Source organism: Pimephales promelas, chromosome 9 (assembly GCF_988280905.1).
Source record: "Pimephales promelas chromosome 9, fPimPro1.hap1.1, whole genome shotgun sequence".
NCBI lineage: Eukaryota > Metazoa > Chordata > Actinopteri > Cypriniformes > Leuciscidae > Pimephales > Pimephales promelas.
This window is the reverse complement of record NC_142777.1, coordinates 22,442,916-22,457,834: the sequence shown is the minus strand read 5'-3', so window position 1 is coordinate 22,457,834 and position 14,919 is coordinate 22,442,916. Positions and strand designations below refer to the sequence as shown.

At 37.8% G+C, this 14,919-nt stretch overlaps 1 protein-coding gene across 4 annotated transcripts in view; it reads left to right on the top strand.

Annotated features, from left to right (window-relative positions):
- Positions 1–5,488: 5,488 nt before the first annotated feature.
- The window catches only part of fgf13a (fibroblast growth factor 13a), a 119,174-nt gene continuing 109,743 nt past the window's right edge, over positions 5,489–14,919 (top strand). The window contains exons 1-2 of one of the 4 annotated variants that reach the window (XM_039664711.2): positions 5,489–5,668; positions 6,698–6,878. In XM_039664711.2, the coding sequence (XP_039520645.1) occupies positions 6,830–6,878 (49 nt within the window). In that variant the 5' untranslated portion in view covers positions 5,489–5,668; positions 6,698–6,829. Of the gene's footprint in view, positions 5,669–6,162; positions 6,612–6,697; positions 6,879–14,919 lie in introns of those variants that run through there. The other 3 variants (XM_039664710.2, XM_039664709.2, XM_089134869.1) reach the window with 3 other exon arrangements.

The window sequence follows — 14,919 nt, the reverse complement described above, 5'->3', positions numbered from 1 at the left end:
GGTGGTCCCCATATTGGATATTTAATCATGTCAATGATGTTTCAGTGTGTTTAATCAGTTTGGATCGTGACTTATGAACGTTTGTCTTATCTCTCATGCTAGACATGTGTCATGACATGAAAGCATCCCATTTATTTTCTAAAGGTGACTATGGGGGCATTTACTGCTGCTGGCTCTAACATTTCCACCATTAAATCGCACGGAACATTCCCTACTCTCTTCCTGTGGGTGTGTGTAGTATAGTACTGCAGTTATAAATGGAACAACGGCAGGCTTGAAGAATCTACCCATACCTCATATAGTCTCCTGGACGTGGCCATTGACATTAATCTGGTATTTGTTTGAGTGCACCTCTGTTAATTAGCACAGTCTTTCTGTGAGTCTGAAAGGGTAATGCTTCACACCCACGGCCCCAGTGCACCACTCCAGGCCGGTCCAATCTAAGCAGTTGACATTTATACAATCTGCTTGATATTTAGTAGGAGGATGAAAAGAAATCGCCACTTTATGTGTGCTCAAAACCGTAAACACATTTTTTTTTCACACATCCACATTTTTTTTTATGTACTTTTAAAATTGTATCATAAAACCTGTTTTGGGACTCCATTAAGGAGGAGGGGGGGGGGGGGGGAATTACATGTAAAATCTCTCATATTTGATGACATTCTCAATTTGAATCCTTGCCACAAAATGATATTCTGATAAGCTGTTAAAATTTTTGAATGTTCTCAGACCTCCAGGATTCATCAAATGCCAAAACAAAACAATTGCGCATACTTTGTTCATTCATTATCATGAAGTAAAGTTCACATTGTGCCTAATAAAATATCACAGAATCTTTCTATCTTTTAGTTTCTTCCTGAGTGTGTTTTTCCAGCCCTCTGGAGCTCTGCTGTTTGGACAAGTTTTCAGGGGATCAGTCAGGCCAGAGCTCCTCAGCTCCAAACCCTCCAGGACAGACCTAGAATAAAGCCTAATGTTTACCCATGGAAAGTTAAACAGAACTCTGCAGAGGACATGGAGGACTACTGAGGAGGGAGATAGAGAAATGTAAGTTCATGCCAGGGGATATTTCATGTGTCAAGCTCATGTTAACTGGCCTTTCAAGATCTCTTATTATTCAGACTTATAGTCCAAATCTGATCTTTTGATTTAGCAAATCAGAATTAGCATGTGCGAATCACATGAAATGCAATTTTTACAAATACATTTCGAGCTACATTCAAATGTGGTTTGAAATCCTATTCAAATCACATTTTGAGGTTTATGTGACACGAAGAGGTCAGACATTGTTTGTACGAAAGTTGTTGCAGAAAAAGGTTTTTTTACATGTATCTCCACCTTTTTACACCTTTTGGATAACAGCAATGTAAGAGGGATACCAAGGGTTAATTACATTCATTACATTCAATGACGGCCAGAAAGCAGTAGATCTCCAAAGGTTTAAGGCCGTAACTTCAAGCAACTTTCTGGAATAGTTTGCTTCAGCTTCAGCAACTTTGGATCTATGGTGATCACATTATAGATGTAGGGCTGGTCTTCTCCAGTTCATTTTCTCTGTTAAATCCTTGAGTAAAAACAAACACTGGAGAGCTGCTTTATAGTGTAGGCTAATTATAAAGGTGTAATTCTAATTGAAAGCAACACTGACACTGTTATATAGCTGTAATGTATAATAATAGCTGCATTGTTTAAAGCAATCTATTGCATAAAGTGCTATATAAATAAACGTGATGATGCTTTCTTAACTGTTTTCTCTCTGTTCGCATTTTTGTTGTGTTTATTTTATTGAGGAGGAAGCATGCATATTTACACATTCATCTAAATATCACTCTAAGCAGCGTGGGTGGCATCGGGATGTTCGCTAACAGTATATCACTCCAAAGTTATTTCGATCTTCTTTTTACCCTTAAATGAAGAACGAAAAAGGCCTTCGCTGTGAGAATATCGGGGCCTTTATGAGTAATGACACTTTCAGCAATAAACCCAATGGGGTCTATTGTGCCAGTTTTAGACAGAGGGGATGACAGAATTGTGGTGTCAGGTCATGGCCTTTGACCTCAACTGTAACAGTTACCCCAATAGAACCTGTCATTGGTAGCATATGAAGAGTTCAGATGCATAAGCCTCTAAATGCCATTTGAAATTTTCTTCTGTAATGATGATTTTTATCAAACTTGTATATTTAAGTTCAGTAATTTCACTTAAATAACAATTAATAGGTAATTATCATTGCCATTTAAGTGAAATCACTGAACTTAAATATACAAGCTTGATAAAAATGATCATTCTGGAAGAAAATTTCAAATGGCACTTAGAGGCTTTTGCATCTGAACTCTTCATATGTGCGCTATACAGAACTGGAAGAAGTGCTGATGCAGGACAGTGGAAATTAGAGATATCCTCTCTTGGGTATTTAATAAATACCTTTGTGGGTGGTGGGCAATTATCTATACTGCAAAGTCAGCCATATAAACATCTGGTGTGTTCGCTCTAGGTATGATGTCTTACTGTATTAGCAGAACACTGATCATAACTGTAAGTTAATTACTGTCTCAGCCTCACCCACAGCACTATTTACAAAATAAGCCCTCAAACCTCAGCATAACAGCAGTCCATAAATCACATGCTCTTAAAACACTTTTCTCTGTCCCAGAAAATTATTTTAGGAATAATCCCATATACTGTAACTTCTCAAAGCGAACACTTTTCAAATGACACATTTTCTCATCCAACATTTGGTTTGTTAAAAAAAAAAAATATCTACTGTATTTGATCGACCACAATGACTAGCTTATTGATTTGAGCTCAGATGTTCATAGACTTTATTTAAAGCTGTAAACTTATAAATACTCCAATTAAATAAGAGAGAAAAGTGTGCATGACTTCTTTGAAAGCTAAAAACTTCTACAAAAGTTACTTTTGTGTTCTCCAAAGTCACTTTGAAGTGTGTGCCGCCTCCTCCTTCTGTCCTGGCTGTTTAAGTAAAGCTGCCATCAATGTCAGCCCAATAACTGAGCGTTCACAGCTGAGCTTTTCTTCATGAACATTTGGATAATTGTTGCCCACATAATACCATAATTCCAGCCATTCATCAGTAAAAGCATTTCGAGGACACCTCTGGAAAACAACACTCCTGACTTAGTCCTTTCCTATACTGTTATTTTAACAAGGTTGATTGAGTGACAACTGAGTGGCACAATGGACAGTGTGGGAGAGTCACGTGATCTAAGCTAAAAGCATGTAGTTAATGTATCATATTTTGACACAATCATACTGGGGGATGTTTGATTGACAGTTAGGATTTAGCTGCTATTACTGTTTAGGGAAATTGGTAGGAACTAAAAAAAACACTCAGACTTAGGGCAGGTCTCTTTCCTAAAACTATACACAAACTATTTTCCAGTTCTGAATTTATTTATTTTTTTCCATTTGAACAAATTATGTTTGTTCAGAGTAAATATTCTGTAAAGTATGTCAAGTCTGCAATTTTATGTGCAATAACTAATTTACCATTATTAAATTGTATTGTGTCCTTTAGTATTACTGCATATACTCATCCCCAAGGCGTCACTTAACTGACGCCTTGGGAAGCATTTGGACATGCTTTAATATCTGACGCTTTAGGCGCCCTTTAGCGTCAGAAAGATTACGCCCTAGGATCGCGTGTACCCTACCCCCACCCCACACCTAAACCTAACCGCGTCCTCTAACAGACGCTTTCCTTTAGCGTCAGTTAGATGACGCCGTAGGATCGCGTCATGTAAGTGACGCTAAAGGGCGCCTAAAACGTCAAATATTGAAGCATGGTCAAAGGTGACGCCTTGGGGTGAGAATGCGTTGGCATATACCCTGCTCTCCAGACATCAGTATGGGATAGACCTATTATTTGGTTATCAATATGGCCCTAATCATTTAGGACATTAAATGCAACAACACACCAAGGTTAAATAAGTGGTCTGTTGATTTAATGCATGATGTTGTAATTAGTAGTGGCCACTTACACATAATCAAAATGCCACTTATTAAGTGGAACACATGTAACTGAATGAAAAATGCAATGTTTTGACACATTTTTAGTGATACTATTGGAGTTGTAAATTACTCTTAACTGACAAGCCAGATGCAGAATAGAGAGATCATTAATCAGACAGACGTTTTCATAAAGTCTTCCAGCTAGTGACCCCATTCTTTATTGAGTTCAATAGCACACTGACCTCCATGACATTTTGCTTCTGATTGCCAATCCAAAAATATTGATTCTCCGTTTGGAAATCTGCTTAATGCAACCCAACTCAGCAGAGACATTTCTTATCTATCACTCAGTTCTCATGAATATAAATGAAGGAGGAGGCCATTCATCCACATTGAAGTCCTGTCTTATACTACAATGTACATTCAAAGATACTGTCTGCGTATGCATGCCACTGTTGTACAGTACACATATTGTGTAGTAGATCTTGTCATGATAAAGAAATGCCAACATAATATAGTGTACACCACAATTCAACATCTATAAATTCTGTGAACTATATATTTAATCGTAAAGATTGTAAGTGATTCTCTTCAGTATATGTAGTTTTTCTGTACAATAAAAACTAAGCATTTATTGTTCCACATTATTTGAATATGCACATAGTGTTCAGCCTTAATGCTGGTGGTATAAGCAGATATGACAGACTTGAAAACAATAATTACAATGTGAGAACAGAGACTTCCAAACACTAAATTATTGTAAATAACTGCAATAATTCAAGCATTTAGCTCCATACCCATAACTGTCAACATTGTTGTCCACCATAAATCCCCATTTTAACATTAAACAAGCATTAGCTGTCAACTCAAATATTGTAGATTTGACAGAATCTGTGTAGGTTAGCAAAGTTACAGTAAAGGGCAAAGTGAAGTTAGCATAGCCTTCAGCTCTCATGATGTGAGCTCTTGCCTGACCAACTGCAAACCCCGTAGATACTGTGCTCAGATAAACCCCTTTAACCAATCTAGGATGGCCTCTTTTTAAACCTGCTATATTCTTCAATTCTCCAAGGTGACTTTGTAGATTGCAACCTAAAAATGTCATCGGTTTTGTGGAGGTAAACTTCATTCTGCTGGAAATGCAGCTGCTAAAAATGATGTAGGACATTTTCCCTTTTAGAATTTATTTGCCCATCTGAAAGGAGTGTATGATGTTGTATTAAATAATTAGAAGTTTTTCTACACGAGGGAAGGTATTTTTTTTTTTACTGCAAAGTCTTCCATAACCCTTGTTTGTAGAATAATTTGCGTAATTATGATTTAACAAATAAATCAGCACTGTCAGTTTAAAGCTGGACACCGTTTTAAGAAAGTCTGGTCAATGAAACGTTGAAAGGCGTCCAGCTGTCGCTAAAAATAGCAAGTATGGATCCTTAAACCATCGCCTTCTGTTTCCTTCCACCCAGTGCAGCAAAGGAGTGAGCTACAATCCGTCAGGTGATAAACAGAGTCTGGTGTCGTTTTTCTGTCAACTCCAAATTAGCAAGGACAAAGAATTCCAGCATTTTAAAGCGAAGCATCTGTGATTCAATATAGGTGTCAAAAGTGGACAAAGGAGTACGTGAACTTTACTTCGTGGTTGAATTACCTAGAGTTACCTCGTCGTAGATAGCCTATCTCGTCGATTAAACGGGTAAGAAATTATATTTTATCTGAGATATTGTCTAGTTCTACAAAATCATTCTCTCAGACATTATTTATTTTGATCGGCAACTCCAAAGTTTAAAAACAAATTCCCTAAATAAATTGTATTGCCTAAATAAACATGAACGTGCCCGTTCACATTCAAAATATGCTGCATAGCTAACAATTGATGTTTACAGTTTTTAATCCTAAATGTGTTTGTCCAGATATTATGCTATTAAGCTACTTAAACCATAAAACAACAACAACCATGTGTCTGTGTGTGTAATTCGGGGACTGTTGGAATTTTTAGCATCGTTAAAAAAAACAAAAAACAAACAAACAAGACATTGCCTAAAGTGTAGGGCTGTAAAATATCAAACAAACAACTGTTTTACTGTAAGCCGTCCATTATTATGAATATCAGTTTTATTTCCTTTAGGGGTGCTATTTAGGTTTTGACTCAATACTATCCTGTTGCTCACACTACATTATTCCGTGTTTTACATCAAACCCGCAAACGCTGGCAACAGGCTGGTAAATGTGTGAACATCTCTGTTGTAAGGTATCAAAAGGTGGTTCCTCAGGTTATATCAGCGCTCGCGACCAATGTGTCACAGCTGACGTCGACTGACACTCGGTGGAAGCCCCTCTCCTTCCCTCGCGCTTTTTGTTCTCTCGTTTCTTCTTCGGAAACGCCAGGGTTAGTCTTATTTTCACCACCTCGAGCTTCATGCGGGAGCCGTTTTTCTATATCAATGTGCATTAATGTAGGAGACAACTTGGAAGAGATAAGGTGAGATAACCTTGTTGATAACAAAGAGCACTACGTGAAGGTCTGCGTTTGATTGTGACATTGGCGGACTTGTTACTATCCATGCGCTTTGTAAACTCGACTTCTGTTGTCTGTATGTTTAACTGCATTGACGGCTGTTGATAAATGTCGATAGAAGGTACGAGAATCATCACTTTCTCTCTGATGTTTTACAGATAATAATAATAATAACACTTTTGTTTATTTAAAATGCGTTTCTTACAGAGCTCTTATCTCCTCACCTGGTACCTTTGTTTTGGATTGGCCAAGGATTTTCTAAAGCGACAGTGGGCATACACGACTGAAGGATTTCGGATTTTAATCTAAATCGGGATCTATACATCCAAACTGGGATCTATGAGTGGAAAAGTGGCTAAGTCTAAAGAAGAAAAGGATGCTTCAAAGGGTAAGAAGAGTCTTAAAACGTCTCGATTCCTCACCGTGCATCACAGGTTTAAAGCGACCGTGAGCTCATTCATCTCCCACTCGTTGCATTGTTGCTCAATTGTGAAAACATAAAAGCATGCTGGAAATTGGCCAAAATACATGTCAAACGTTGGTCTAGGACAAACGTTTGTGAGAAAATATCCACAATATTACACAATTAATGATTAGCTGGTCCGCCGAGTAGGAAAAAAACTGCCATGATAAAGACTGAAAATCAGCATCTTATTCAGTCTGTTCTAAAGAGATGAATTATTGGGCTGTCGCTTTAACAAAGCCTGCAATAAAACCATGCTCGTTCTGTTAAAAGTCCCTTTTATGTTTTCTTCTTTGCACATACGGTAGGTCTCAGTAACTATTCAAATAAGCTATTTATCACATTTGCAACGATCTGCGCTCTGTGATGACGCTTAATCGTTTGTTTGGGTAGCTACTGCGCAAATGACCTATTGCGTAAAACGGAGCTTCTGCATGTCTCTGGAACAGCCGCGCTTGGATGTAAACTGGCCAGCCATTGCCATGGAGACAAAGGGGCTGGGTTGCCAAAGAAACCTCCGCGCGTTAAATGTGCATGTCTGCCAATGGGTTTCAGCTCACTTACAACGACATGAATACGCTGTGGTCCTTTGTTCCGACTAAAGAAACACACAGATAAATAGCCTAAAAAAACAAAGTTGATAGCAAGCAACTTTAGAAGAAATTTAACAAAATCGCATCTTACTTTATCCCAATAAAACGTTCTGTATACTTTCTGTCTCATAGATCTTTGAGTGTTTTGTGAAGTTAATTAGATCATTTACTTATGAATGTAGATCAGAAGATGAGTGATTAGCTTTATATTTGAATGGCATTTTTCTAAGTTTGTTTATTAGCATTACTGTTTATTTTTCATGTACACACAGCACGATGAAAGAGAAAGAAATCCATTCCTCTCTTTACATAGAGAAAAAATGGACAGATAGACAGCTATCTTGGCAGTATGTTATTAAAAGTTTAGCATAGGCTATAGTAAATGTACAGCAGACTTTGTTATAAAAAACAACAGGAGTTAGTTTTTCTTTTCAGTTTAGGCAGAAATTGTCATAGCAATTGTATGACTCATTCGCTCAGCATGTCGGTTTTCATCTTATTTGTTTTGAGATATTATGAAACACATTGACTACCTCTACATCATTAAAACTTTAAGGATTCCGTTAATTTTTGGATCCTCCTTACCCCTCGTTCTGTTTGTTACCCGTGATTTCATGTGTGAAAATTTCGGTTTTGGGTTTCTGCATCAGCATGAGCGATGTTGCCATTGAGATAATTTTCCAAAGGAAACTATGTGAAGACATTCACACTTTGTGTGGTTAGCAAATTCACAGTACAAATAGATGTAGGCAGTTATTGCATTAAAGGTTATTTCTACTTACTGTACACTTACCCATAAAAAAAGCTTTTGGCTTGTGTTGCCAGATTATGTCAGGTTGATTCAGTCACATAAACCGATAATCTTGATTTAAAACCAGTTCATTTAAAATCTTGGTCGTTAATTCACAAAAAAAAGTACTTTAAGTACTATCACAGATTTGATAACATTATATTGGCTTGGCAATTGGAGAGGTGCCATGGTGTAGCCACAGTGCGCAAGCTTTTGACACATTGGAGTTGTGGTGATCATCACGTTAGCGATACAAGTTTAAATCTGAAAATGAGCACAGGTCGAATCCCCCCTACACCCCGCCCCCATCTTTCTCTTGTTTTTTTGTCAATATCTCTCTAATAAAAGAGGCAAAAACTCCAAATTAACAATGTCAGCTACAGTATATGCTCAAAACATTTACACCATTTTGATTGTTAACCATATATGTCTTATTTAGGGCTTGATAAATATCAGTCTACCCTTGCACTTTAATTTAGGGCAATGGTGCTGAATGCTCAAGGGCACATGCTAATTAGCTGGAGGATGAATGCCACAGGCTCTGGACTGGCTGAGCAGGGCTTGCGAGTCTTTCATATTTTCTTGCAGATGAATTCATCTCCAGGTCAGATGCAGTGCCAAATCAATAGGCATCCAGAGCATAATTTAGTGAGGCTTCATTAATCACAAAGCAGCAGAAGCTGTTTTTTTGTGCCCCGCTCTGACACCTGCTCTAATCTTCTTGGCATAGCAGCACCCCGACTGCTGCAGCCTCCAAATTCACTGATCTTCTGGACCCAAGTAAATTAAATAGCTGAATGTCTATGTGTATAAAGGGATCTTTTGTACAGTTCCATGTTTCAGTAGGTTAAATGCTGTCAGAAGCTTTAAGCAGCAGACATTGAACTTTGTTTGTTTGAAGATTGTTTGGATGTTGCCACCCACAAAGTGAGGGGAAACATAGTTTGATTCATATTTTTTCCTAAATTACAGAAATAAAGTATTACATAATTTAAGCCATTTCACAAAAAGCTGAGTGCTGTTGTGTTGAATATTATTATGATAATCAGTACAACAGATTCAGTACAAATCTTACTTACCCACCCCAAAAGTTTTAAAAGAAGGCTCTTATTCTCACCGAGGCTGCATTTATTTGATAAAAAAATACTGTAAAACAGTAATATTGTGATTGTAACTGATTTCTGTTAATTTTAAATTTTTATCTTTTTTATTCCGGTCATGGCAAAGCTGAATTTTCACTTAATTTACTTCAGAGGTCACTGCTAAAGAAACATTTCTTATTATGTCTAAATATTATGTTGAAAACAGTTGTGCTGCTTAATGGTTAATTGTTATGGAAACTGTGATAATCTAGTTATCATCCCCCCCAACCCATTCTTTGATAAAAGTTCATCATAAGGTAAATAAGATAAAGATAAATCAAATAAAAACACAATTTTTTTAAATAAAATATTTTATAATATTCTAATACCTTTACCATCTCTTTTAATCAGTTAAACGTGCTGGAGTAATTCCTAATATCTTTCTAACCCCAAATTTCATCCATCAACAAAGGTCCACATTTTCCACATTTTACCGCTTATCACAAAATGACCCAATGTTGCTAGTGGTCGAAATAGGTACTGCAGTTCAAATTCAAAATATTCGGAGATCGTTGTTTCTCCCGCCCCGTCCTCCTCAGACTCCACGCTCACACGTGTTGCCAGTTTGAGGACACGCAACAGGAATGGGCATTAATAAATGAAAGCCGAGGAGACTTACATCTGCGTTTTAATATTCTCTCGTTCACATCGATTTTTTTGATGGATACCGAGGGTTTTGTGGTTGGTTAGAATCTGCAATCTCTGACCCAGTTTGTTTGCTGGCTCCAATACACTGTGTTTCCTGCAAAATGGCAACCTGGAGTGTCGAAATTAGAGATGCACCGATTACATCGATTACATGATTACAATTTTCTAGGCTGATTCTGATTTCCGATTTTCAGTGAGTTTGACCTGCCGAGACCGATTTTAGCCTGTTCCGATTTTATTTTTCTAACCACTTTTTTATTTTCATTAACACATATTTATTTTCTCTCTCTCTCTCTCTCTCTCTCTCTCTCTCTCTCTCTCTCTCTCTCTCTCTCTCTCTCTCTCTCTCTCTCTCTCTCTATTTATATATATATATATTATAAAACACCATACTTTTACTCAAACTCAATAATAAAAACAATAAAAAAAAGTTTAAATGGGTACATTTTCTTTTCTGACATTGCCTACTCCAGTTCAACACATGAGATGCAAATTCTGTGCATTTTGGGCACTTTTGAATCCTTTTTTTTCATCAAAAGTGTGCTTTCACTTTAATTGAGTATGAGCAGCACTGCAAAAACGTTCCTGCTCGACGCTCACGCGCTGCTCCTGCTCCCGGTGTGAATGCACTCATTGATGCTCTCACAGAAAAAAATATGCGCCTCTCACACTTGCGGAGTAAATAAGGGGTAAATCGTCCGTAATTCGCGAGGTTTCCTACATCTGCGTTCCGTGTGCACGTGTTGCGTGATGTTAATCATGCGGCGCCCGAGTGCATTTTGACCAGCACAAAATCGGCATATGTCAGACTGACCGGCCGGTCGCCGGTCATGGCCGATCACGTGAAAATCGGCCAGTTTCGATCACGCGTCAGTCAATCGGTGCATCTCTAGTTGAAATACTATTGGGTTAACTGGCAGTGGGGCGAGATCACACAGACCAAAACAAAAACAGATATTCTATATATTATAACACGAAACACACATAAATATGTGAACTCAGCATGTTTCCTAAATATCTGCAAAAATATTATGGTATTTTTATGATTTAGTGAAAAAGTTACATACAGCACCTTTAAGTATTTAATTTAGGTAGCAAATTATTTTGAAAAATACTAATTGTTGCACGAATCGTAATCATTTTGGAAGTGTCTAATGTTTGTAAAGGCTGTGTAAGGGCAGTGTCAGGACAGTGCTACACATTGTAGTGTAGCTTCCTCAGCGCTAACAGAAATCTCAACATGCAGCCCTAGAGCAAGACTCCATCTGCATTAGAGAGCCATCACTCTGCATCGCCTCCTTGCTCTCTGAAATGTTTGAGAATGTCCCGGGCCTGTCTCTATAGCTGTTCCCTTCACCTCGTAAATGACGGCCGTGCTGGTGAAAGCTCTGATTGGTTGGCTGTTTCTCACTTTAGCTTGATTTCCAGCTCCTCAAAAGACCCCACCGCAGCCTCAAAACATGCTTGTAAAGAAAGAAGAGAATAATGCAAATCTCGTTTTTGTTTGTTTTCGAGAACAGTCATGAATTTTCAAGTGCCTCTCCTTGCTTTGGCAATTTGCCTGAACCCAGGATTATTGTTTACGTTTTTTTTTTTTGTTGTTTTTTTTTGTCGTAGTGGGATGCATATTCATGTTGGAATTAATATTCATGCAAATCATGGTTATGTCACCTTCAAACATAGTAGAGTACAAAGTAGCCAGATGAGCATCTTAATTAAATTCTGTGACCTTAAGCTCTTCAAATACCTGTGGTGATGTGAGTGGAGCAGTATTACAGAGAGCTGAAGGGACTGGAGGTCTGAGCGACCCTCTTAGTTCCTGTGGAAACAGCTTTGCTTCAGATGGCAATTTATAAATTATAGGTCACATTGCTCAGATCAAATGGTCTGTTCACTATTCCCAGTCTCAGCCTCAGTGCGTAGGCCCACAATCTCGCTGGCCCACTGATATATTGCTGTCATGGATTGCTCACTGAACTGGACAATGCTTTTTTGATATGGCAAGGACTTATCTGATTGGCTGTCTTCTGGAAGTAAAGGGCACACAGGATTTTATAAGTCTGCCTTGCAAACAAAGTTTTGCTTTCAAGATTACAGTGGCAAGTCCAATTATTATTACATTCTATCTATTTTATTGTGTTTTTTTTTTTTACTGTTAATTTGTCATGTGAATAATTTGGATGTTTTAATATAACATGTTTTGCCAATGCTGAGTTCACAAAAAAAGTTCAATTTTAAGAGGAAAAAACTATTGATGCGAAAGAAATGGCAGAGAGAAAGAGAGTGCGTCAATTTAAATGGTCTGTTGTGCTGGAGTTTTCATATAATGACTGATGACAGCAGTGGCCTAGTGATGGTTGTAATGGGATTTATGTAGCAATGCATTTATGGGGATTAAAACCCAATCAGTCTTTCTGAGTTGTGCATGTAGGCCACTGCTGCACATCCTCTAAATCGGAATATTCAATTTCTCAGAGAGTTCCTCCATTTACAGCTGAGAAATTGGAGAGTTAATGGTGAGATTTGCATTATGGAGAGTTCCTCTCAGTGGAGAGTTCCTCCGTTTAGTTATAACGAAGCATTTAATGGTGAGTGGCAATTATGTATTTACTGTTTTGCTATCTGTATAGTGTGTTGTATATTTCTTAGAGAACAGTGTGTCGGGTATTATTTTCAGTCATAATCTCTTAAATAATCATGTTCCTAATCATGTTTTACTGATCTAGTTATCTGTATTATTTGTTGGGTTCTTTCATTACACTAATGGCTGGATTCAGGGACAATTTTTTGTGTGGGATTACGTGACAATTCCAGATTTTGGATTACAGGTCTGAATGGAATTGTTTGAGATTTAGAAATGCACTGTCATGCCATTTGTTGATATAAAGATAAGCCGCTTCGTTTTGTGTCATTTATGTACAAAGGCATTTCACTTTTTATGTTGCCATCTGAGTTTTGAAGTACAGTAGGGTAGTTTAGAGGACAGTAACTTATGTAACATCATAAAAGATTCATCCACAAACTATTGTCAATTGCTGCATTCCAATTCAGAGGCTGCATTCATTGAAGGCCGCATTAAAAAGACTGTTTGTTTTTATCTGGGCACTGAAGGATACAACAGATAAATCCTTCGAAGCCTTAGCCTACCCTACCCCAGAATTCATTGTGTGCTGGTGGTGACAAGATTTTTTTTTTGAGAAATTCCTGGATTATACTTTCTTAGTTACAGCAATACCAGCCGTGTGTCCACCAAGCGTTTGGCCGTGGCGAGGAAACGAATTTATGGCGAGAAACGTGAAACAGGACGTGTGTTATAACTTCATCATACATTAACTGATCTTGTTGAAACTTCAGCAGTGTGTTCGTTGTAAGAGGCTGATCACATGGATGTGTCTATTGTAAGTCAAAGTTATAGCGCCACCAACCCTAAAGGCACCAAGGCTTTAAATATATATATATAGATAAATATACCTGCGAGCAGCGATGAAGGGCCAAAGCCGGCGGTACCGCCATAGTTACCTAAAGGCACCGGGGTTGCGGTGCCACCAGCTTGGGCCCGCAATCGTTGCTCGCAGCTATATTTAATATTTTCATTCTTTATTAGCATTGGGTTTCAATCCAAAATATTGCCAAATAGGCACTTTTACATTTCGCTTTGAAACCAAATCTTTCGCCATCGTCTTGTCAGTCAGCTCGCGTTATGCTGATAAATGTAATCTAAAATACTATTTTATAGATTATACTCTTTATTATGTACTTGTTCTCAGACAATTAAATATAATTTTCTAAAAAAAAAGTATAATACAAACATTACTCTTGCTCGTCAACGGCATCTGTCACAAGAAAATTTTTCTTTATGCTAGATGTCCCATTTAACAACGCTCGCTCTGACCTTTGCGGGCCTCGAAGGCGTGGCCTTTGAAGTCTGCATCCTTTAAAAGGATGTAGCCTCTGAATTTGCACAGCTAATCTGTTCTTTTTGTTTAAATTTCACATTGATTGAATGCACAAACCAAAGGTTGGTCTGAGCCTCAGACGTAAGTTCCCAAGTTGCACTTTAAATCAAGTTTTTAATGTTGTTTATATGTCTGCGTGGTGTCTTGCTTTAAGACAAACCGTGTGCAAATTCATCATTCAACACCATTGCTGAAGATATTTTTTTTTCCTTAAAACTGCAGTGTACCAAAGACATTCTCAAACCGGCCCAGTTTTCTACTGTCATAAACATATAACCAATCCGGTCAACGTGCAGGCTTTTCAGTGAGCTCAAGAACACCTTCAAGAAGGGACAGGAAAAATCAGGTACATAGCAATATAGCGGGTGAATTGTGTATATGGTGTATATCACGATGTTATGATGAATTATGTCTTTCTCCACTGACTTTCTATGATGTTCAAAACATTTCTAAGAAGGCTGATTTTTAGAAGGTAGCTGTGTGACATGAGATTTTGAATGGGAACATGGTTTCTAACAATAACAACACATTTTTAATTGTTTGATAACATAGTCAAGCCAAAACCTAATCATTTCAGTTGTGGTTATGTTTCCCACGTAGTATAGAGTGATACATAAAACGCATTACCATTCTGAAATATCGACTGGTAGACGGCCCTGTATAATTTGCTCTTCCTCTTATTAAGTTGGCTTGAGAAAGCCAACTTGCTGAAATCCTATTTAAACTTATTATTATTCTTCTTCTTATTTTTCTTACCCAAAATTTTCTGACTGCTACTCCTCCTAGAGCTTTAACTCTACAAACTCCAAACTCGGGTCAGACCTTCAGACTGTTCTG